The sequence below is a fragment of the Argopecten irradians genome, chromosome 6 (genome assembly GCF_041381155.1).
Source record: "Argopecten irradians isolate NY chromosome 6, Ai_NY, whole genome shotgun sequence".
NCBI classification, from domain to species: Eukaryota; Metazoa; Mollusca; class Bivalvia; order Pectinida; family Pectinidae; genus Argopecten; species Argopecten irradians.
The window spans coordinates 34,145,707-34,172,905 of NC_091139.1; the positions used below are offsets into that span (position 1 = coordinate 34,145,707).

General features: G+C 34.3%; 1 protein-coding gene across 1 annotated transcript in view; it reads right to left on the reverse strand.

Annotated features, from left to right (window-relative positions):
* The window catches only part of LOC138325699 (AP-3 complex subunit delta-1-like), a 55,517-nt gene that overhangs the window by 12,085 nt on the left and 16,233 nt on the right, over positions 1-27,199 (reverse strand). Inside the window, exons 5-27 of the mRNA XM_069271529.1 lie at positions 27,091-27,198; positions 26,267-26,396; positions 25,467-25,609; positions 23,724-23,781; positions 18,101-18,169; positions 15,912-15,961; positions 12,596-12,644; positions 11,814-11,959; positions 10,669-10,817; positions 9,869-9,995; positions 9,298-9,401; positions 8,731-8,962; positions 8,141-8,286; positions 7,708-7,806; positions 6,972-7,035; positions 6,512-6,583; positions 6,120-6,201; positions 4,904-5,070; positions 4,633-4,709; positions 4,117-4,285; positions 1,579-1,740; positions 979-1,098; positions 461-625 (exon numbers count right to left, since the gene is read on the reverse strand). Coding sequence (XP_069127630.1) covers positions 461-625; positions 979-1,098; positions 1,579-1,740; positions 4,117-4,285; positions 4,633-4,709; positions 4,904-5,070; positions 6,120-6,201; positions 6,512-6,583; positions 6,972-7,035; positions 7,708-7,806; positions 8,141-8,286; positions 8,731-8,962; positions 9,298-9,401; positions 9,869-9,995; positions 10,669-10,817; positions 11,814-11,959; positions 12,596-12,644; positions 15,912-15,961; positions 18,101-18,169; positions 23,724-23,781; positions 25,467-25,609; positions 26,267-26,396; positions 27,091-27,198 — 2,688 coding nt within the window. The remainder of the gene's footprint in view (positions 1-460; positions 626-978; positions 1,099-1,578; positions 1,741-4,116; positions 4,286-4,632; positions 4,710-4,903; positions 5,071-6,119; positions 6,202-6,511; positions 6,584-6,971; positions 7,036-7,707; positions 7,807-8,140; positions 8,287-8,730; positions 8,963-9,297; positions 9,402-9,868; positions 9,996-10,668; positions 10,818-11,813; positions 11,960-12,595; positions 12,645-15,911; positions 15,962-18,100; positions 18,170-23,723; positions 23,782-25,466; positions 25,610-26,266; positions 26,397-27,090; position 27,199) is intronic.

Consider the following 27,199-nt stretch of genomic DNA (forward strand, 5'->3'; position numbering starts at 1 on the left):
GGATTCAATAAAACATACTTATGATATATATTAAGATGTTATACACTACAACTAAGGCCATAGTTGTATTTTTTTCTGTTTTGCGCTATTTTGATTTTCTTAAACCTACCAGCCAGCAAGGCAAAAAAACACACACAAGAAAATGAACACACTGTTTTGCTATGGAATTAAAGTTTTTGAGGGTTCAAATTGATACTGGTTTTGTACATTTTTATACAAAAATAAGTTAATTCATTTCAAATCATCAAATTTAGAAAAGAGTTATCATTTTATAAATTTTATATCTACGGAAATTGTTGTAAACATTACTTACCCTGTTACACACCTCTTTTATTGACTAGTTCGGAGAAAAATATTTGTGTTTGTTTTTTCACTCAAGAGAACTAGAACTTACCAGCACGCGGACGTAAAACAGAAAAAAAACACAACTATAGCCTAATACTGATAAAATTCAATATACCGGCAGTTTGTTGTTAAGAGGTGTTTCTGTCTCGCCAGGGGGGAGCTGTTCTTTTGATGGCGTTGTTATTCCATCTGCTTCTTCGTACTCAGCACGCAATCTCTTCTTTTTGTCCTTTTTACCTTTCTTCTCTTTTTTGGCTTTCTTTTCTTTCTTTTTCTTTTTCTAGACAAGTAAAGATGCTTCATTGTACTAAAACAATATAACCTTTGTGCCTTATATTTATGTTAAAAACTTATCAACTGTTTATCATACTGTTTCTAAATTTCAGCACTAGTAAACAAGTATCAATAATACAACTGTAAAGCAACTTCTTTTGAGGGGCATCTGAATTTTCTCATTTAGACACCCAACTACTTTTTCATTGGAATTTAATTAATGTACCTATGTTTGACACTATTAAGCAATGTTTTTTTTGTCCTCAAGATACATGAAATATCATAGCACATAGAAATAGATTGGTACAGATATATATATAGATTCCAAGAATTCAGTTATAGATGTATTAATAATCTCACCTTCTTGTCCTCGTCGTCGTCGCTGGAGCCCGCTACCTCCACTTCCTCCACCACCACGGTAGGGGTCGTAGGTGAGGGAGTGGCTCCGTTACTGGACAACCAAAAGTCAAGGTCATCTTCCTGTCAGTCACAAATAGAACAATATAAATCACACATTAAAGTATTACAAAGTGTAAACATCTCTGAAGGGAGACACAACAACAATGTGTTTTCTCACAGATAACTGCACATCACATACATATGCTAATTTCAACCATTAACTACATTATTTTTTGTAATCTATCATAATCATTACCAGCATAGTAAACCAACTCTGATCTTTCTTCATAAGGTTGTTTTTATTTACACGGTTTGATAGCTGACCCTAGTTGTTTGTTTGTCAATTTATGACAGATCTTGTGATTTTATATTGTTTTCAGATGAGCCTTGCCAAAAGCCCTCAAAGGCCCATATCAAAATCTACAGGTCCATCAGGATTTATACTTGAAATAATTAGATTCACAAATGATCCGAGCAGTTCAACCATATGAATGAAAATGTCCCGATTGTAAACAATTACCGGCCTTTGGTGTTGACCATAGTGACCATTCCTTAACCTACCTTTGCTGGCTGGACGTTGTTTTCCTGTGGAGTAGTGTCCACTGTTGTCGGACCGTTGGTGACCACTTCTACCTCAGGTCCACTCTGTGTGTCTGTCTCCAGTAACAAATTGGATACAGAGTCTGTCGCCTCGGACCTCTTCTTATCACGCTTCTTACTTTTCTGTTAAAACAATCAATATGACATTGCGTTCTGTTTCACAAATGAAAATGGGTCGCAAGCATATATTTAAAGTAATTGTACCCACATGATTTTTTTTGTAAACATATTCAATATAAGGATATTGTAAATTTTGAACTTCACGCAAAAAGGATATTATGAATGTAATCATATCTCTTATTCATTGACATATATAATAAAAATAGTGTCATATTAATCACAAATTACATAAACCGAAACATAACCTCTCAAAATATGCCCTGAAATATTGACCACACAAAGTTAAAGAACTACACTTTATATATACTAGGCAATGGAAGGATATGCTGTAAAAGGGAGATTCACTCAAAATAAATGTTATAATCAAATAATAATCTGAATGAAATGATGAAAAGGAGAAACACAGAAAAACGTAAATTAGTTAAAATAACATCAATACCTCAAATGGTCCATCTTTTATTGTTATCAACAAATTTTGGCGACTCTCTTTCTTTTTTTGGGATCATATGCAATTTTTTAAACTACTATTTACCTGCATCCTTTGTCATAACAACGACTTGAGTTTACATAAAGTATAACAAAAAGGTGTGATTTAAGTTTAAAGGGAAAGTTATTGTACACTTCCACTGCTAACATATGTCACGAGTTGTATGTCTAAAATGACTGTGAAGCTGTGTAAGAGTTACCTTCTCCTTGCCGTCACCAGCTGTATGACTAAAACGACTGTGAAGCTGTGTAAGAGTTACCTTCTCCTTGCCGTCACCAGCTGTATGACTAAAATGACTGTGAAGCTGTGTAAGAGTTACCTTCTCCTTGCCGTCACCAGCTGTATGACTAAAATGACTGTGAAGCTGTGTAAAGTTACCTTCTCCTTGCCGTCACCAGCTGTATGACTAAAATGACTGTGAAGCTGTGTAAGAGTTACCTTCTCCTTGCCGTCACCAGCTGTATGACTAAAATGACTGTGAAGCTGTGTAAGAGTTACCTTCTCCTTGCCGTCACCAGCTGTATGACTAAAATGACTGTGAAGCTGTGTAAGAGTTACCTTCTCCTTGCCGTCACCAGCTGTATGACTAAAATGACTGTGAAGCTGTGTAAGAGTTACCTTCTCCTTGCCGTCACCAGCTGTATGACTAAAATGACTGTGAAGCTGTGTAAGAGTTACCTTCTCCTTGCCGTCACCAGCTGTATGACTAAAATGACTGTGTGAAGCTGTGTAAGAGTTACCTTCTCCTTGCCGCCTGTGTAAGAGTACCTCCTGCCGTCACCAGCTGTATAACTAAAAACGACTGTGAAGCTGTGTAAGAGTTACCTTCTCCTTGCCGTCACCAGCTGTATGACTAAAATGACTGTGAAGCTGTGTAAGAGTTACCTTCTCCTTGCCGTCACCAGCTGTATGACTAAAATGACTGTGAAGCTGTGTAAGAGTTAACCTTCTCCTTGCCGTCACCAGCTGTATGACTAAAATGACTGTGAAGCTGTGTAAGAGTTAACTTCTCCTTGCCGTCACCACTGTATGACTAAAATGACTGTGAAGCTGTGTAAGAGTTAACTTCTCCTTGCCGTCACCAGCTGTATGACTAAAATGACTGTGAAGCTGTGTAAGAGTTACCTTCTCCTTGCCGTCACCAGCTGTATGACTAAAATGACTGTGAAGCTGTGTAAGAGTTACCTTCTCCTTGCCGTCACCAGCCTAAATGACTGTGAAGCTGTGTAAGAGTTACCTTCTCCTTGCCGTCACCAGCTGTATGACTAAAATGACTGTGAAGCTGTGTAAGAGTTACCTTCTCCTTGCCGTCACCAGCTGTATGACTAAAATGACTGTGAAGCTGTGTAAGAGTAACCTTCTCCTTGCCGTCACCAGCTGTATGACTAAAATGACTGTGAAGCTGTGTAAGAGTTACCTTCTCCTTGCCGTCACCCTGTATCTAAAATGACTGTGAAGCTGTGTAAGAGTTACCTTCTCCTTGCCGTCACCAGCTGTATGACTAAAATGACTGTGAAGCTGTGTAAGAGTTACCTTCTCCTTGCCGTCACCAGCTGTATGACTAAAATGAATGTGAAGCTGTGTAAGAGTTACCTTCTCCTTGCCGTCACCAGCTGTATGACTAAAATGACTGTGAAGCTGTGTAAGAGTTACCTTCTCCTTGCCGTCACCAGCTGTATGACTAAAATGACTGTGAAGCTGTGTAAGAGTTACCTTCTCCTTGCCGTCACCAGCTGTATGACTAAAATGACTGTGAAGCTGTGTAAGAGTTACCTTCTCCTTGCCGTCACCAGCTGTATGACTAAAAGACTGTGAAGCTGTGTAAGAGTAACCTTCTCCTTGCCGTCACCAGCTGTATGACTAAAATGACTGTGAAGCTGTGTAAGAGTTACCTTCTCCTTGCCGTCTTTCCTGTGTTTTTTCTTGTCTTCCTTGTCTTTGTCTTTGGCTTTTTTGTGTTTGCGCCGTGGCTGTTCTTCCACATTTTCCTTTACATTGTTGGGTGAGCCTAGCACAATATGGTGTTGTCTTACTGGTATCACCTCATCATCTCGTAAGGGCCTGAAAATATACAGGAATCATAACAAAGTCAGTAATGATAGAATATATGAACACCGTGTAAGGCTTAAAGAAAGATATGAATATCAGATTCGACAGACACTAGAGTACAACATGTGAATAATTATTGTTCAAACTTTGTAAAGAAACAAGTGTAGAAGAGAATAGAAATATTTTGATACACAGCAGCGAGGTCATCATCTGTCAAGATCATGGCAACAAATCAGAAATATTGATGACAAAAAGGCACACAACAAAATTATCCTAGATTTATAACATCAGCCTCTACAACATTCATTTTGAAATTGCTAACTCTATATTATGTACTATTTTCAAATCCTTGAACTCACTCATCCAAGTTGATGTCCAGTTTTCTGTACAATTCATCCGAGTTCTTGTTATCTTCATTGTCGGACACACTGGCACCCTGAGAAAAAAAGTATTATTCTTCATATTAGATAATTCCTGGGTTTTTCATTTACCATTCAATGATCAACTGGCCTATGGTTCAATATGAAGGGGTAAGACAGAATGACTTCCGGTAAAAAAATAAGGTAAGGTGAAAGATCTTCTGAGACGACTTCTCTTCTTAGAAGAGCACAAATCAAATTGAATTCATACCTCAGGAAGATCCACTACAGTGCTAACTTGATGGGTGGTAGGCATATCATCGTCCGATTCTTCCTCTTCGTGTCCCTTCTTACGTTTGTGCTTGCCCTTTCTACCCTTCTTCCTTCTGTCTTTCTCCTTTTTGGACAAGTTCATGTATTGGTCTGAGGAAGACAAGCCTATTAAATAAGAGGATTGTTCATCAAACAAGAGGTTCAAGCCCAACCACCTTATGACAACACACATACTAACTCAAAATATAAAAAGATTATATTCTGAACAGCAATCATGCACACTTAAGATATTTTTCTTAACACAGCATTCCTTTGTTTGAAATGGTTTTAGTAAGAAATCTGACATGAAACTGAATTCTACAAACAGTGAAAAGGTATAATATATGTATATAAAGTATATGATATATGAAAAGTATAATCTTTACTTCAATACCATATTACTATACACTCAGACCAAACAAACTAAAAGTTTTCCGAAGTATCCTAAAAATTTATCGATCAACCTCAAATATCACATAACAAATTAATGCAATACGCATGTGAAAATTGAAACCAGTGCTTATGCTTAAAGATACTCCATCACTGACAGAGCATAAATGATGCTTATCATTTGAACAATAATTAGTCTTTAATCATGTATCATATATGTCTAGCTTATCAACACAAAAAATAATATAAAATAATTCATATTGCTTTTTGCGCAGGTGCGATCAGTACTTCATACCATATAGGACATAGTGCCATGGGATTTTTTCAGGAAGCTTAAACTTTTCAATGATGGTAATGATGTAAAATAATTTTTAATTTATAACCGAAGAAAATCATTAAATCTTCTGCTTCTGTTTTTGATCGAGAAATATAAACATTTGTCAGCAGTGGAGCATTAATCTATTTCTCTCACAATGCAGTACTGGATCTAATATAAACATTTGTCAGCAGTGGAGCTTTAATCTATTTCTCTCACAATGCAGTACTGGTTCTATTACTGATAGGTGTTATGTAATATTCAGTTAATTTTCTAATATTCATTTTATAGTAAAAATTTTTAACTCTGTACAAATGAAGGAGTGTCTCTATAACAGACAACACACATTCTCAAAATAACATACCTACCATTATATACCAAGTAATATGTTACTTCCCTCATATGCTGTATCTATACTCACTTGTGAAGCTATACTAATATCTATATTACCGTTATGTAAGGCGTTTACCTGGTACATGGAGAGGAACAGATATGTCTATATGGGCTACAGGAATGTCATCCACCTTCGTGAGATCATCACTTCGCTTTCGCTATAACAGGCAAAACTCATCATCACAGATTATCACTATCAGCAAAATTACAACAATTTTTTGCATGTTAGTATATAAACCTAGAAACTCTGATGATTTTTAACTAAATGAAAATAATATCATAATCAATCTGTATCGTTGTACCTTTAAATGAGTAGATGTTGTGCTAGATGGTATTGTTACTCTGATAGTCTAGATCTAGTAAGGACATATTTGCTATAAATATATGAAGGCAGGATATAAATTTCATTGATTCAACAGATCCCCTTCATCTACCAGACCCAAAATCAAAATAGTTCTATTTCCTTACCATCGCTGATTTCTCGTCAGCCTTGAGATAATGTGGGTTGTGCATCTGGTCCATCTTACGTTGTGAGCGTCGCTTAAGTAAGTACAGAAATGGGAGATTACTAGCTAATCATACAGACAAAAATATACTATATCGTTGAAAAAATATTTGTACATGGAAATCACCATCACACACACTGGCAGAATTAATAGTTGAAAACAACATAATTTTACACCTAGTTTTTAGCCAGTCACCCTAAGAGCACATAGTGTGGATGTTGTAATCAATATTAATTGTAGTTTGCCATGATGACAAACAAATTATGACTAAAACAAACTGTCAACCATAGTTATTAGAAAAAGCATAACTAATTGATACACTGATAAAATCATAGTTCTATTTACTATAAAGATTTCCGCATCAATAAAGGAAGAATTTTAACATTTAATTTTAATTTCAGCTGAGAAGTTAAGATCTTTACCTTCTCCATCTCTTCTTCTGTTGGTTCATACACAGGCTTAGCCTCATCTGTCTGGTAGAAGGGTCTACAACACAAACATTCAAATCAGTTATCTACAGATAAAAGGGTCTACAACACAAATCAGTTATCTACAGGTAGAAGGGTCTACAACACAAACATACAAATCAGTTATCTACAGGTAGAAGGGTCTACAACACAAATCAAATCAACACAAACATACAAATCAGTTATCTACAGGTAGAAGGGTCTACAACACAAACATACAAATCAGTTATCTACAGGTAGAAGGGTCTACAACACAAATCAACTATCTACAGGTAGAAGGGTCTACAACACAAACATTCAAATCAGTTATCTACAGGTAGAAGGGTCTACAACACAAACACAAATCAGTTATCTACAGGTAGAAGGGTCTACAACACAAACATCAACTATCTACAGGTAGAATGTTCTACAACACGAACATTCAAATCAGATATCTACAGGTACCAGCTAAGTGAAAATTTGTAAACTTCTTTAGTTGCTTTTGTAAACCAACTTTTAATTTATAGTGACTTAATTTTGTGTTTTCATGCCTAATAGCTATATCATGGCAATTTAATTTCACAATTTAGACTTGAATGCCCCTATTTTAATGGCATTTGAAACATTTTCACAGCAATAGATTTTTTATGATTTACAATTCACATGCACCTGACAATGTATTAAATGTCACAAAGTGAACTTTAACACCTACTTATGTTCATCTCGGCCGAGACTGAAAATGGACACGCCTCCAATTTCCTCGTCTGAACTGTCTGATGGAGGATCATTAATCCATTTCTCAAGGTCGAGTCTGAAAGAATTAAGAAAAGTTCAAATCATTAATAAATCTTTATAGATTACTTTACTTGAATAGATTTAGTAATATCTTACTATGACCTTATAACAAAAATTTTCACCTAAATATCACATCGCTTTGTAGCAAGAGATTTTTAATTTGTTTATTTATTAATTATTTAATTTCTATGGTGACTGAAGTGGATAATGCTATGCTTGGACATTTCAAGACTGTCATGTGTTTATGATCATGTCTTTTGAAGTCAGCAGGATCATATTTACCTCAGCATTCAAACTAATTCAACTTTTGGATAACTAAGTTCATTTGGTAAATATAAGAATGAACTCACCCCTCAGGAACAGGCACCTTGCGCTGGGCCTTGGGTGCTACAGGGTTGAGGTCTCCAGCGAACAGAGCAGCCACCTCTTCTCCAACCTTAACTCCCTTATCCATTAACTTCAGTACATACTTCACTAACTGTAGAACACAGCACGCCTGGAGACAAAGAAACATAGTTGTAGTAGATGTAAGAACAAACTTATACCAACCCAGGAAACATCTTTGCTGATTACTGAATATATAATCAAAATCTATTGTCAGGATTTATTATTATTAGTAAAATAATGTGGATTTTGATATCACTCTTTCCTTGAAATATGCTTTTGATTGTTTGCTTAGTTTTATGTCATCTTAACAACTGGGTCATTTAAGGACATGCCGGGTTTAGATGATGCAGGAAAGACGGAGTACCTGGGGAAAAACTGGCCAGCGATCAGTGCCAACTGACTGCTCAACATGGGATTTAAACTTGAGGCCCAGAGGCGAAGGGCTTGTGGTAATGTATCGGAACATTTTAACCACTCAACCATAAGATATACAGCCGCCCCTTATACTATTTAAATCAATGGTTTATTACTAATATTTGAAATTTGATCTCACCCTTTCTTGGACCTCCAGGTCTGAACTCTGCACAAACATGGGAAGTTTTTCTACCATCAGTTGTCCCATCTCCCTCATCAGGTCCTGGTCGTCGTCTTGCTCCGCCGACAGTAACACATTGGCAAACAACTTAATGATGTTCTGTACATACACACTCTGTATGTGACCTGGTAAGGCGGTGATCTTTGGCTTCAGCATCGCCTCCAATGTTACTCGCGGGTCCTTTAGGTGGCTGTCGTAACAACAGGGAAACTTACAGTAACAACAGGGAAACTTACAGTAACAACATGGAAACTTACAGAGTGTGCACTGGTCAAGTTTTAAACTTTCAAAAAGTCACAGAACTAAATGGAGAAGGTCAAAACAGGATGTAGCCCATAGTTGGATACTATGGTCATGGAAGGAAAAATCGTTGATCTTAATAAAGTGAGTTAAGTTTCATCGAGAAGCTTCAAATCTGTTCTACCTTCAATATGATTTCATTACATGGGAGTTACATAATGTTAAAATACTTGTTGTTAGAAATAGAGGCATACATTTGATATAAATGAACTGTAGTTTACAAACCTGGAGAATTCCCCACAAATCCATGCTGCAGCATACAACACTTCACAGATACCGTTTCTTTGGGAGTTGTTGGCCAATAAATGGGAATTCTCTAGTAACACAGCCTAAAACACACAAACATCATCAAATCTATAATTAGTTACATTACCTTTGAGTCAAACATAACAACTTTCAATACAATTAATCATTAAAATTTCAAAATAGAGAACATTTCTGAATGCTTACATAAGAAACTTCAGAACAAAGAGTAACCTGCATTGCTAAAAATATATTTTGAAATTCCAATACTACATTGACATACTCAGGTTTACCCAACTGTTCCTGAATTAGAAAACTCCTTAAATATTCATGGCCATTTGTTGATGCTACATCCATTTCTAGGGCCATCCAGTAATGATCATATTACTGATAGGCATTGTAATAGCTTGTGTTATCAACTTTATAGTAGATAATTTAGTCCTATATACAAACTCAGTATTGTGTCTTTAACATGGATGTTTTATTTACTTGATACCGTTATTCAAAATACAAATACATGAAAGATTAGCTATCACATTTAATTCAATCTTACCATCTGTGACACTGCAAATGGACGAATGGCTTGCACACGTATAGCTACATCTAACATCTGTGACGCGATCAGTCGGCCGTGACGGGTGCCCTCCATACGAGTCAGCTCAACCAGTACGCTTACGTACCTACACAGCAAGTATAAATCACATCATTAAACAATTGGACTACAGTTATAGCGCACAATCACTTTTATAAATAAACATGTATTAATTCTTCATCATGATTTTCTTAAACAAATAAATTGTCTGACACTAAGTATAGATCACAGTTCATTATGTTCAATATTCAATGACAGCTGCGACACACCTATGCTATAAATCTTTGATTTAAAGGAATTTAGTAATATTTCATATAAACAGATCAGCAAATTCCATTTATCTACAAGTACATGTAGTAGTAAAAGAGATATCACTGTTCGTATCCTATCATGTAATCGTGTTCGTTTTGTACGTCTTGATAAAGAGGCAAATCGCCTCGAAAAGTTTTTTGTCCACACGGTTGGAATTACTTCCTTGTCCCGTAGTGAAAGAGATAATGATACTGCAAGGTCAAATTTCAAATATAGGTCAAAGTTCAAAATATAGGTCACAGTAAAATATTTTTTGGTATATGACACACTGCCCATGTAAATGAGTACCATAACACAGAAAGCAAATTCCCAACAGATTACATGTTAAAATTCCTTCAAATCATACAAAACATAAATCTGTATGTCCTATCTTTAGGTTTAAATGGTCTATTCGTAGCTTAAATCTGTATGTCCTATCTTTAGGTTTAAATGGTCTATTAGTAGCTTACCATTCAAAGTTGGTGATATACTGGTAATTTGATTGGCTAGAAATCTCAATGATCTTAGCTAGCAGTTCATCACGATAGTGTGTTCCCTCAGCCTTGTCCATGTGGATCATTAGTTTCTTAGCTATCTCCATCAAATTCTTCTTGGACACCTGAAAATCATCCATAATATCATGTACCATCTCTGAATAAATACTTTTCCTAATTTGTAATCTGAAGTAATCTAGGGTTCTTTATCATAAATCATAGAGACAACGGGTAATCATGCAGTTAGCATACCATAATTTTAAATTTATACAAGAGACCCATGGGCCTTAGCGGTCACCTGATATCAGATACAGAATGAAACAAAGACATGCATATAAACACTATATATTTGCCCATCAGGCCCTTGAAGTCAGTGATTTTATAAAATTTGACTTTTTAATCTATGAAGATTATTTGGTTACATCAAAGACTTTTGAAATGTTATCCATTTTGACCCCTTTTGGCCCCACCCCTCTGGCCCCTGGGGGTCAGCCATGTTAAAATGCTATCTCAGGCTAATAATTCTAACCCAGATTGACTAATTTCCTATGAAAACTAAGCAAATAATTTTAAATGTGTTTTTCCTATATAAACTATAGTAAACTTGACCCCCTTCCCAGAAGGGAAACATGAGACCCAAGGGTAATATTATTCACAATTTTTGTCTCTATAGCTACAGACCTTTCATCACGATAGTGTGTATCCCTCAGCCTTGTCCATGTGCAGATCATTAGTTTTCTTAGCTATCTCCATCAAATTCTTCTTTGACACCTGAAAATCATCCATAATATCATGTACCATCTCTGAATAAATACTTTTCCTAATTGTAAATACTGAAGTTAAAGGAGTCTATTTTTCTCTTTCTAAGCCACAATACAGGATGAGCTTGTACATTCCTTCTTCACATGTTACGACATTTGAATTCCCATAATGATAGGTATTAATTTTATGCCATGAGATTGTGTGCAAAAATGACATAGTTTTTCTCTTGAAAATATAATGTTACACATTCAAACACAAGGCAAAGAAATCAGTACCTACTAACAAGAGCGAGTTATATGTCAGTACAGAACAAAGACTTTTGTTTATATAAATAACAATTTTAAGTTAAATGTAGTCACCATGCCATAAAGTAAGTCTAAGGCCCTCAGTCTGATGGACTCGTCTTTATCGTCTAGACACTGTAACACAAGGTCTTTGTGGGACTGGACACTCTTAGGGTGACTCGCTAAAATCCGCGACATAGCTAGTAAACCGAGGTACTTCACTGTAAAGTATAAATACTTCAGTAAGTTATAACACACATAACATTTCCTAAGGTAAACCAAGGAACTTTCCTGTTATGGGAAAATATCAATTAACTACAATTGCCATTTCACTTTCAAATTAATGTTACTAAGATTAATTTTTATGGATTCAAACCTAAATTGAAATCTCTTTCAGTATTATCAAAGTAAATATATATTCATGTAAACTTTTGTGAATTGATTCTAATCACGAAAAATCACCAAAGGAAATTGCATACGAAAGAAAATTTATTTATGGTTTAAATATATATAGTAAATCTTCATCTAAAATTTAATGTGAAATTTTGAAATCAAAAGCAAATACAATTATTTTGTATGATAGATTTCTTTATACAGAAGTTTTGCTCCTTTTTGCTCCAATTACAACTCCAGGAGAGCAGCTGTAAAAAAATTATAAATTACTTATAGACAACATAATCCCTTAGCCCTTAACATTTAATTGTTATTAAATAGATGTATTTATTAAAACCTGAAATGTACTGTAGCTCATAACGTTTTTGTAGACTGGAATTCAGCCGGACAGCTGAACAAGACCAATGCTCTACTACATTAATAACGTGATAAGTATACACACAAAATGATGATGAGATACTCACAGTTCTGGTCGGAGTCTTCAATCAATATTCTAAGTTTCTGAACACAAAGCTGGAATAAAAGCAGACCTTGATAAAATGTTTTACATAATATTTTGTACATCAAAGCTATGAGGCACCTGTGACACCACCAACACCTATCACTTATAACAAAATGTAATTATCTCCCTTGTGATTTGATGACCAGTTATCTCCCTTGTCATGTAATGGCCTTGTTATCTCCCCTTTCATACCATAGTGAAGTTGTCTCCCCCTTATACCATAGCCTCATTATCTCCCTTTCATTCATTACTTTCTTTGAGCCCAGAGCCTAACTCGATTTGCCCTCTTCTACTTCTAGAATATAACTTCTGGACACTCGATCAATTTGTAGCTCTTCTGTTTCTGGAAGTTCTTCCGTCTATGAGGTGGAAGATCTACTGAGAAGAATTCTCTCCTAAGAAGAGCGCAAATCAAGTTCAGCCTAGGATCTTGGTTTAAACAGCCTTTTATATATACTCATACACATCCCATTGTATTCTTTACAAACAAAAAAATACATTCACAGAACTTCTTTGGTTTATCATAGTTTCAAAATAATAATAATAAACGGATCCACATAATGATACATCTAACAGTGGCTGTTGGGGAAAGGCTTTTTTTCATGTTTTATCTGGCAAGTGTACTAGGTAATGGCATCAGACGACTGGGTGTGATAGCAAGCATGGACTGGGAAGGTGTAGAAATTACTACAGTCAATAGAATTATCTTTTTTTCTTCTTTTAAATTGATCTTCCTAGACTATAAATTTATCAAAATAATTAATATACTGAAGGAAGTTTTTTAATTGCTTCTTCAAATATTCAAATAAAATTTAGCAAATAAAATACAATGTATCGTATTTCAAAGATTCTTTTTTAAGAAAAGAATAAGCAATTTTACACAGTGATATAATAAAGCAACGTATGTTTTGACATGCATACTACATATTAAATGTATACATAAGACTGTTGATCACCTTTATTTTGATATTACTATATGTGTATTGGATAAGGCAGGCCATTAGTAAAGGCGAAGTGGTAGATATATGTGGGCTACAGTGATTGTAGTATTTTGACCCAATGCCGTCCACCTACACTATAACTTCTATATAGTGGTAGAACGGCTATACAGTAACTTGTAGTTGTTTATCTAAATTCCGGTCACCAAACTGGAGGGAAGATGGCACAAAGAGTCGACCATGGTCAATGAGGCTGTCCTTGTATCACAAAGGTGTCAGATAATTACATAAAATATCACACAAGCAGCTGGAGGGCATGAAGTTCTGTTAAAAAAAACAACCTACAACGTATCCCTATAAAAGTCTATAAGCACTTAATTCATTCTCCAAAGATTCAGGATACCAAGATTAACCACTATCAAGAGCTATATGTATATAGTATTCTGCATTTGCGTATTACAGAGTTAACTGCCCTTGAAAGGGCTATTAACTGTTACCTCATATTTTTGTGAACAGAATGACACAATATTCCGTGAAATCAACATAAATTTCACTCAAGTCCTGATATCACAATGGGACTAATTCACATACAGCAAGATTCATGATAAGGTTTGTGTAGGATTATTGTTTCTATAGGTGATAAAATAACGCTTAAAGATGATATTCCACCCTAACATCATTTCAGCAAGAAGATTACAAAAAGATACTTTCTGTTGCCGCTGGAGATACTAGGATTACACAAACATTATGGGGTATCACATGGTACATGAATTAATCTCTTTGATACCTGCCTGCAAGGGCAGATTATATATAATGAGCAAAGACGGAATATGCGCTTTTTTCTTGCATCAATTGAACTCGATTATCAACTTGCCATTAAATAAGATCATTATACATTGAGTCTGCAAGCATTGCTTGTTTTAAAAGCTGACCAGCAAAGATAATTCTTAGCTGAAATGTCCTGCCATTGTTTTTTTCTCAGAGATATATGTTGAACAAACTTATAGATGAACTGAAAATTAGGGTTTTGTGATATTGGCAGTAGATAAATGCAAATTAAAGAAAATTATGCTACTTAGGATTTTTTTCCCCACAATATTACCAGGTCTGTTGTACAGACAGGGTGGTCTACATGAGCCTTTACATGTTTATCTACTCATAAACATCTCAATGTACATTTTATTAAGAAATGATATCTGCCAGCAAATCCTGAAGAAATCAAATTTAATGAAGGCTACAATTTCTGAAGTGAAGTCAAATCAAAAAGAAAATTCTAAAATAAATTGCCTTTAGTACACAATCGACAATGTGTATAGTTGTGACTTTAAGAGGAATTCAACAAAAAAAACAAAACAGACTGGACATAATGCACTTCTTCATGTTGTTTTGACAAACAAATGATGGGACATCCATGTCTATTTCAATACCAGTAACCAACCCATCAATTAGACGGAGCTAATACAATGTATAAGACAAATCAACAATCACTTCATAAATAAATTGTGCCAAAAACTTTGTATGCAGTAAAAGACAAGAAAAAAGGAGTTTAAGAAAAGGAAAATCACAAGTACCTATAAACCTTCGATAAACATTCTCTGCATCTCAAGACAAAAAATCAAAGGGGAAATAAAAATCTGTACAAAGCAAAACAGGTCAATATGATGTGAAAGGTCATACAAGGAACGAACTCCTCAACCATGATCGCGGGAAGGTTGTATCATAGTAAACCATGCCATGTTCCCTCCAGCCAGATGTAACGTGTAAAGGTTTAATGTGTACCGGAACAGCAAGCTGTCTGCATCCACCAACAGGCATCACATAGCTTATACTTTTACATTAACATAATAGTCTAGCTTTCTAACTATTTTTTTTTTTAAATATATCTGAACTATTGATGTTTCTATTAAATATTGAAATATTTATCAATTATAAAAGTCAGAATTAAAGATTTCAGTCAGTACTTAATTTATTTTTATTTCAATTTTTCATTTATTTTTGGTATGAAAGTCAAAAAGACCTGATTGACTAATTTGATAATACCCTATCATACAAAGACGTTGTAAGTATTTTGTATTTACATATTAGAGTTATCTCCTCTTGTAAATAGATATTGTTTCTGGCGTCATGTAATTTTGAGTGCAACAGCATCAACATTACAAACTAACGACATGTCAACCAATATCTAGAATCAAGAGCAGATAACTCTGAATATGCATATTTTGATTGTTGTTAAAGAGAGGCTTGGATCTTTCACCCATGCACAGTGTTGTAAGAGCCAAGTAAAGCACTGAGATGAAGCAGACACCTTGGCTGTTCAGACGATATGACAATAAAATGTACCTGAATTGAGGCGGTGTGGTTCGGGATGCCTGAAGATATAGAAATGAGTACTGTAAGCAGAGGAGAGAAAGTCATTAACATGTCAGCAGTGATCCCGCGGGCATACAAAATCAGCATTCCAATCATTATCAAATATTACAGTTACAAATTATCAAATTTCCTTTTTGTTTTTTGTTGTTGTTTTTCGATAAAATTTGTCTTCATTATGTTTCCAAAATTGAATTTACAGATTGTTTATTAGATTTTTGTACAATTTTCAAAATATTAAAATATTTTATGATTAAAACAATGAAAAATACAAATCATAATTAATATTTGAATGAGAAAAAGTATTTACAATATTGAAATTTCTGAAGAAAAGACATACTTATAAGTGGTTTGTAAAAATGTGCAATAAAAGGATTTCAAATCATGTGTGTTAGCACACAGTATGTAATATAATTAGTTATTTTATTAAATCTAGATTTGAGTTCATAGTCCAGATTATAAGATATTAATTAATTAGATCACTGCAGACATATGTCTATCAATATATCAAAATCACATCAAGTATTGTATATCTATTAAATATCATTAAAATGGCATAAAATATTGAAAATATATCAAAATATATCACAATATGTGCAATCAACAGATGATATTCCAAACATGGTAAATCGTATCACAGCATAAAAACCATCAGACTATAATGATACAGCTTTCAACTCATTCACCCCTGAAATTTCATAATGGACTGGTCAAGTCTTTGATCTATAATGGCCTAAACGTGTCTTAAGGTGTGAATGAGTTAATCAAGACAATTACATCTCAAGTCTTCATTAACATAATTATGAACTCAAATATGTTACTATGTTTATGCAAATTAATAAATACATATTCTAAATTTTGAATTAACTATCAAGTATACTGATACAAGTCATTTATTACTTTACTGGTACACTAAATCATTACTTTACCATAACTTTATACTAAATCAAATTTATTCTCCAGTCAGACTTTAAGACCTACCAATAAGTGTGTTTCAACTAAATTCAGAAAGTATATGAATTCGAGATCTTTTCTAATATGATTAAAACTTGGTTAAAGAGAAAATACAAGGTAATTCCTTTTGCCCCCAGGATATTTAAAATATTGAAAATGTAATATTAATAGAAATACATATATTTATACACGTACAGTTGAAAAATTATTGAATTTCAAGGAAGTTCTTGAAAATTAAATTTGCAGAATTTCCTTGAATGTGAAGTGACAGTTGAGCAGCAATTTGAAAAGAAGCAAAAAATTCAAAGAGTGCAAACTGAAAACTTTCAGCAAAATGTTAACCCACTATTATGTCACCCAATGTGAATCGAAAATCAGAAAATTTATTTTAGATCGGAAACAAAGTCATACATCTAAAGCAAGTTTGGAACCTACCTCTAGTATTTGCAACTAAAACCAAATAAAATCTTACATCATATTCTCTAAACTAAATAAGGACTGACTGGTGTCAGATAATCCCAAAGATGAAAAAAGGTCAAATAAAATCTTGAAGATCTGATGGATAAATCAAAACCAGAGCATGACTTCTTAGTGCCTTATGCAAACCTATTAATTTTCAATTAATCATAAATATCACAAAGCATCAGGAATGTATTTGCATTTAGCAAATATATTTACAGCAACATTATGCAGTTTTTTTGTGTGAATCCATCAAATCTTAGGTTAACGTGAACATATCATAACTCGAGAGGTACACTGTGTTTCAAAATAAAATAGTGGACAATATCTACGTGTTGTTGATATAGAAGTTTCTTAACAGAAATCTTTAAAATTCTTTTAATTTTCATGACAAAATGATCAATAAATATGAAATGAGGACAATAGCTTTTACTTCTGATGAAAATGAGCATTAACAAAAAACCCAAATTGAATAGCACTGTGCATGAATCCCTGCTTATATCATTGCTAATGAGCATTGAACTGTCAAATAATTAGCATTGGTCAAGACCAAAAATGTCAAATGAATGTGGTATCAACATTTTAAATCATAATTCCTCTGGGTTGTTTATTAATAAACATAGTGTAAATAAAAGGAAACATAAAATGATAGCAAACACATTCAGAGTCAGAGTACAGAGGTGTTACATAGATTAGAGACTAGACTAAGTGACTGGTCAGTTTGACCAGTGAGGGGACGCCATACATACCCGCTATTACAGTGTTAATACACTCATACAGAAGAGACATGGCCGATGTACTGAAACACAAAAAGTACTGTTTCTTCAACTCTTTCTTTTAACAGCAAGCACAACAAAATAATATACCTTCCACTTCACTGATTAAGACTAAAATATATTTGTTGAGTAAAACTGTTGGACACATGTTACTAAAACATATAACTAGAGGAGTAACTTGGTACTAAAGGAATTATTCAATCCTTAGTTATACTATTGGACACATGTTACTAAAACATATAACTAGAGGAGTAACTTGGTACTAAAGGAATTATTCAATCCTTAGTTATACTATTGGACACATGTTACTAAAACATTCAATCCCTAGTTATACTATTGGACACATGTTACTAAAACATATATCTAGAGGAGTAACTTGGTACTAAAGGAATTATTCAATCCTTAGTTATATTATTGGACACATGTTATTTAAACATTCAATCCCTAGTTATACTATTGGACACATGTTACTTAAACATTCAATCCCTAGTTATACTACTATTGGACACATGTTACTAAAAACATTCAATCCCTAGTTATACTATTGGACACATGTTACTAAAACATATAACTAGAGGAGTACTAAAGGAATTATTCAATCCTTTGTTATACTATTGGACACATGTTACTTAAACATATAACTTTATATCCTCCCAACATTACAATACATGTACCTTTATATCCTCCCAACATTACAATACATGTACCCTTTATATCCTCCCAACATTACAATACACATGTACCCTTTATATCCTCCCAACATTACAATACATGTATCCTTTATATCCTCCCAACATTACAATACATGTATCCTTTATATCCTCCCAACATTACAATACATGTACCCTTTATATCCTCCCAACATTACAATACATGTACCCTTTATATCCTCCCAACATTACAATACATGTACCCTTTATATCCTCCCAACAACATTACAATACATGTACCCTTTATATCCTCCCAACATTACAATACATGTACCCTTTATATCCTCCCAACATTACAATACATGTACCCTTTATATCCTCCCAACATTACAATACATGTACCCTTTATATCCTCCCAACATTACAATACATGTACCCTTTATATCCTCCCAACATTACAATACATGTACCCTTTATATCCTCCCAACATTACAATACATGTACCCTTTATATCCTCCCAACATTACAATACATGTACCCTTTATATCCTCCCAACATTACAATACATGTACCCTTTATATCCTCCCAACATTACAATACATGTACCCTTTATATCCTCCCAACATTACAATACATGTACCCTTTATATCCTCCCAACATTACAATACATGTACCCTTTATATCCTCCCAACATTACAATACATGTACCCTTTATATCCTCCCAACATTACAATACATGTACCCTTTATATCCTCCCAACATTACAATACATGTACCCTTTATATCCTCCCAACATTACAATACATGTACCCTTTATATCCTCCCAACATTACAATACATGTACCCTTTATATCCTCCCAACATTACAATACATGTACCCTTTATATCCTCCCAACATTACAATACATGTACCCTTTATATCCTCCCAACATTACAATACATGTACCCTTTATATCCTCCCAACATTACAATACATGTACCCTTTATATCCTCCCAACATTACAATACATGTACCCTTTATATCCTCCCAACATTACAATACATGTACCCTTTATATCCCCAACATTCAATACATGTACCCTTTATATCCTCCCAACATTACAATACATGTACCCTTTATATCCTCCCAACATTACAATACATGTACCCTTTATATCCTCCCAACATTACAATACATGTACCCTTTATATCCTCCCAACATTTCAATACATGTACACAACAATACATGTACCCTTTATATCCTCCCAACATTACAATACATGTACCCTTTATATCCTCCCAACATTACAATACATGTACCCTTTATATCCTCCCAACATTACAATACATGTACCCTTTATATCCTCCCAACATTACAATACATGTACCCTTTATATCCTCCCAACATTACAATACATGTACCCTTTATATCCTCCTCCCAACATTACAATACATGTACCCTTTATATCCTCCCAACATTACAATACATGTACCCTTTATATCCTCCCAACATTACAATACATGTACCCTTTATATCCTCCCAACATTACAATACATGTACCCTTTATATCCTCCCAACATTACAATACATGTACCCTTTATATCCTCCCAACATTACAATACATGTACCCTTTATATCCTCCCAACATTACAATACATGTACCCTTTATATCCTCCCAACATTACAATACATGTACCCTTTATATCCTCCCAACATTACAATACATGTACCCTTTATATCCTCCCAACATTACAATACATGTACCCTTTATATCCTCCCAACATTACAATACATGTACCCTTTATATCCTCCCAACATTACAATACATGTACCCTTTATATCCTCCCAACATTACAATACATGTACCCTTTATATCCTCCCAACATTACAATACATGTACCCTTTATATCCTCCCAACATTACAATACATGTACCCTTTATATCCTCCCAACATTTCAATACATGTACCCTTTATATCCTCCCAACATTACAATACATGTACCCTTTATATCCTCCCAACATTACAATACATGTACCCTTTTATATCCTCCCAACATATACAATACATGTATCCTTTATATCCTCCCAACATTACAATACATGTACCCTTTATATCCTCCCAACATTACAATACATGTACCCTTTATATCCTCCCAACATTACAATACATGTACCCTTTATATCCTCCCAACATTACAATACATGTATCCTTTATATCCACCCAACATTACAATACATGTACCCTTATTTATCCTCCCAACATTACAATACATGTACCCTTTATATCTCCCAACATTACAATACATGTATCCTTTATATCCTCCCAACATTACAATACATGTACCCTTTATATCCTCCCAACATTACAATACATGTACCCTTTATATCCTCCCAACATTACAATACATGTACCCTTTATATCCTCCCAACATTACAATACATGTACCCTTTATATCCTCCCAACATTACAATACATGTATCCTTTATATCCACCCAACATTTCAATACATGTACCCTTTATATCCTCCCAACATTACAATACATGTACCCTTTATATCCTCCCAACATTACAATACATGTACCCTTTATATCCTCCCAACATTACAATACATGTACCCTTTATATCCTCCCAACATTACAATACATGTACCCTTTATATCCTCCCAACATTACAATACATGTACCCTTTATATCCTCCCAACATTACAATACATGTACCTTTATATCCTCCCAACATTACAATACATGTACCCTTTATATCCTCCCAACCAACATATACAATACATGTACCCTTTATATCCTCCCAACATTTACAATACATGTACCCTTTTAAATCCTCCCAACATTACAATACATGTACCCTTTATATCCTCCCAACATTACAATACATGTATCCTTTATATCCTCCCAACATTACAATACATGTACCCTTTATATCCTCCCAACATTACAATACATGTACCCTTTATATCCTCCCAACATTACAATACATGTACCCTTTATATCCTCCCAACATTACAATACATGTACCCTTTATATCCTCCCAACATTACAATACATGTACCCTTTATATCCTCCCAACATTACAATACATGTACCCTTTATATCCTCCCAACATTACAATACATGTACCCTTTATATCCTCCCAACATTACAATACATGTACCCTTTATATCCTCCCAACATTACAATACATGTACCCTTTATATCCTCCCAACATTACAATACATGTACCCTTTATATCCTCCCAACATTACAATACATGTATCCTTTATATCCTCCCAACATTACAATACATGTACCCTTTATATCCTCCCAACATTACAATACATGTACCCTTTATATCCTCCCAACATTACAATACATGTACCCTTTATATCCTCCCAACATTTACAATACATGTATCCTTTATATCCTCCCAACATTACAATACATGTACCCTTTATATCCTCCCAACATTACAATACATGTACCCTTTATATCCTCCCAACATTACAATACATGTACCCTTTATATCCCCAACTTACAATACATGTATCCTTTATATCCTCCCAACATTACAATACATTACCCAATCCAACATTACAATACATGTACCCTTTATATCCTCCCAACATTACAATACATGTACCCTTTATATCCTCCCAACATTACAATACATGTACCCTTTATATCCTCCCAACATTACAATACATGTACCCTTTATATCCTCCCAACATTACAATACATGTACCCTTTATATCCTCCCAACATTACAATACATGTACCCTTTATATCCTCCCAACATTACAATACATGTACCCTTTATATCCTCCCAACATTACAATACATGTACCCTTTATATCCTCCCAACATTACAATACATGTACCCTTTATATCCTCCCAACATTACAATACATTTTTTTTTAATTTAGATTGCATGACAGACAGAATGTGCATTACTACTAAGAATGTCAATCTGATAGCAAGGTCTTATATTTATTAACTAGATTCATGTGTGAAAAAGTTTTATACGGAAACAACAATTTAAAGTGATTTATTTTCCCCCTCATTCAATTTTGCTTAATCCTTTCACAACTGAAACCCTGAATTTTTCTCAATGTCAATAGATATCACTAATTTGACCCTGAAATCTCTCTGACCCCTGACCCATGAGTTCATACCAATTTGATGATTTTGATGAGAACCCAGTTGTTTGTAGAGCTGGTCATTAGCTTGAAGAACAATGGCGCCAAGGATAAGTAGTTCTTAGGATTTTTCCGTGCCAGTTCACAGATCACGTTGACTGCTGCTGACTGAACACCTGTAACAATAAAGTTATCCCTGTATTACGTAATGACTGCTGACAGTAGATCATCAATATATCACTTAAATGTTTGCAGCAATGTAAACAAACTTTTATCATAGAAGTTAATTTACAGTTATCATGCCAAAAATTGTTTCAACAAATTAATATTGCAATTTAGAGTTTGAAAGCTTAATTGCACTACGTCTTGTATTTCAAATATTTTAGCAGCGATTTATTTCCATGAATTCTAATCACACGTAAAATACTCCTGGTATACGAAATTTAATCGCTTGCAAAAATTAAGTTTGCTTACACTATCAAATATCTTAACAATATTAGGATTAAATTTAAAAAAAAAATCTTTTTTAAACAATTTCCCTTAAAATATTTATAAGACAACCTACAAAGAGAAAAAATAAACAGTTTACATTGATAAACCTTAGTTTACTACAGTTAATTACCCAATCACACTGTATACCTTCAGGTATCCAGATGAGGTAAAAGTCTCATTCAATCACAGGTGCTAGCTCAACTTGCTCTATTTTTTATCAATATCGATTCTAAAATCAAATGGATTTTTGTCTTAAGAGAAATTGTTATTCGCGAAACTGATGAAAACCAGCCAATCAAGAACATGAGTTAAGGAATGTATTTTACAAGAGTTAGACTGACCTGGATCAGGATCCTCGAGTTTCTCCTTGAGACGAGGGAAGGCGGGTCTGAGGGCCTCTGGGAACTGGAGAAACACTTTGTACATTATCAGTACCTGCCTTCTTTCTCAGGTACGGCTTGGTAGACGTCATCTGTAGCGAGGCATGTGGTCTATTACTGATGGTACATATCCTAGACAGGGACTTATATTGCGTTACGTTATCAATCCTAAATTAGCTTTCTCAAGCTCCATAAGTGTGAAGGTTACTATAACTTTCGAGAGCAGCTCCTTTGTTGACTACGGTACTCTCAGATTACCATGGAAAAATACATGACTCTGACACAAAATTAGGAAAAAGGTTTATATTTTATCCCCATGGAACTTCACTATCCCTCTTTTTTAACTTTGTTTAATGTGAATTGTAAGAATCTACACTTATCTTTAATGTGTTGATTGATGATATTTATTTTAATGTGTTGATTGATGATGTAGCAGCATCCCTTGTGTGCATTATAAATTTGTGATGTCATTTCTGGAAAGTTGTACAATTGTGTCTCTTTGTGATAGCCGAAACTCATTTAGACTTTATAGTGCAATCTCACTGAAGCGTACTGCTGGAGACAATAAACAAACATGCAATAAAACACACCAACTGTCAAATACTGATATTGCACGTTTTAAGCACTAATTATCACTAAGAAAGGGTAGAAACTACAAATTTAGAAATTTGAATGTTTCTGTCTATCACTCTTAAGATCATTAACTAGGGTAAGCAGACATTTTTTCTATATGTGCAAGCCTGCATAAATGTAGCCTGGATGTTCCAAATGCTTGACGATTGTGTTTACATACCAAGGTCATAAGGTCATTGGCGAGGTCACGGGCCAGGTCAGCAGATACAAAGCATGCCAGGCCGTTAAGTGCTACTCCAGCGTCATACATATTAGAGCTGATGAGGTCCTGTAAGAGTCAGCATATAGATATACATATCTTATCATATTATCACAGGTAAATATTTACATTTATCATAGAGATACTACGTCTACCTGTGTTAAACATCATTATCACATGCATTGGGAATGTGACTTATGCAGATGCAATGTGTGTTAAAAGTTATATAATGGGGGCGACAATTTTGACATGTTATTTTTTTTCTTCCATAATCTACAGACAACTATAACGTTTTGATGAATTAACAGCGAAAATCATTCAAATTGACAGACAGAATGTATGATGCCTTATAAATGTTAAATACAACACAGAATTTATTCACGGTACAATACTTGTTTTTTATGCCTTATGTATGTGTTAGCTGGTAATACACCTGCATAAATCATTTAACAATTACTAATAACAGTGCAAAAATGTGAAATGAAATTATAGATCACAAATTGGCTTCATGTTCTGACCATATGTATGCATATCATTTCACTGTAGATGCATGCAAATATCATAAATTTTGGCAGTAGGTTCTTGCCAAAAATATTTTCAGCTCTTACCTGTACTTGCAAAATTAAAAACATAATGAATTATAGAAATAATTCTTGGCGCCCCACCACAGAATGATCTTCAATCTGATAGCAAGGTCTTATAATTTATTAACTTTAAATTGTTTTATACGGTAAACAACAATTTAAAGTGATTTATTTTCCCCTCATTCAATTTTGCTTAATCCTTTCACAACTGAAACCCTGAATTTTCTCAATGTCAATAGATATCACTAATTGTGACCCTGAAATCTCTCTGACCCCTGACCCATGAGTTCATACCAATTTGATCATGATTTTGATGAGAACCCAGTTGTTTGTAGAGCTGGTCATTAGCTTGAAGAACAATGGCGCCAAGGATAAGTAGTTCTTAGGATTTTTCCGTGCCAGTTCACAGATCACGTTGACTGCTGCTGATTGAACACCTGTAACAATAAAGTTATCCCTGTATTACGTAATGACTGCTGACAGTAGATCATCAATATATCACTTAAATGTTTGCAGCAATGTAAACAAACTTTTATCATAGAAGTTAATTTACAGTTATCATGCCAAAAATTATTTCAACAAATTAATATTGCAATTTAGAGTTTGAAAGCTTAATTGCACTACGTCTTGTATTTCAAATATTTTAGCAGCGATTTATTTCCATGAATTTTAATCACACGTAAAATACTCCTGGTATACGAAATTTAATCGCTTGCAAAAATTAAGTTTGCTTACACTATCAAATATCTTAACAATATTAGGATTAAATTTAAAAAAAAAATCTTTTTTAAACAATTTCCCTTAAAAATATTTATAAGACAACCTACAAAGAGAAAAAATAAACAGTTTACATTGATAAACCTTAGTTTACTACAGTTAATTACCCAATCACACTGTATACCTTCAGGTATCCAGATGAGGTAAAAGTCTCATTCAATCACAGGTGCTAGCTCAACTTGCTCTATTTTTTATCAATATCGATTCTAAATCAAATGGATTTTTGTCTTAAGAGAAATTGTTATTCGCGAAACTGATGAAAACCAGCCAATCAAAGACATGAGTTAAGGAATGTATTTTACAAGAGTTAGACTGACCTGGATCAGGATCCTCGAGTTTCTCCTTGAGACGAGGGAAGGCGGGTCTGAGGGCCTCTGGGAACTGGAGAAACACTTTGTACATTATCAGTACCGCCTTCTTTCTCAGGTACGGCTTGGTAGACGTCATCTGTAGCGAGGCATGTGGTCTATTACTGATGGTACATATCCTAGACAGGGACTTACATTGCGTTACGTTATCAATCCTAAATTAGCTTTCTCAAGCTCCATAAGTGTGAAGGTTACTATAACTTTCGAGAGCAGCTCCTTTGTTGACTACGGTACTCTCAGATTACCATGGAAAAATACATGACTCTGACACAAAATTAGGAAAAAGGTTTATATTTTATCCCCATGGAACTTCACTATCCCTCTTTTTTAAGTTTGTTTAATGTGAATTGTAAGAATCTACACTTATCTTTAATGTGTTGATTGATGATATTTATTTCAATGTGTTGATTGATGTAGCAGCATCCCTTATGTGCATTATAAATTTGTGATGTCATTTCTGGAAAGTTGTACAATTGTGTCTCTTTGTGATAGCCGAAACTCATTTAGACTTTATAGTGCAATCTCACTGAAGCGTACTGCTGGAGACAATAAACATGCAATAAAACACACCAACTGTCAAATACTGATATTGCACGTTTTAAGCACTAATTATCACTAAGAAAGGGTAGAAACTACAAATTTAGAAATTTGAATGTTTCTGTCTATCACTCTTAAGATCATTAACTAGGGTAAGCAGACATTTTTTCTATATGTGCAAGCCTGCATAAATGTAGCCTGGATGTTCCAAATGCTTGACGATTGTGTTTACATACCAAGGTCATAAGGTCATTGGCGAGGTCACGGGCCAGGTCAGCAGATACAAAGCATGCCAGGCCGTTAAGTGCTACTCCAGCGTCATACATATTAGAGCTGATGAGGTCC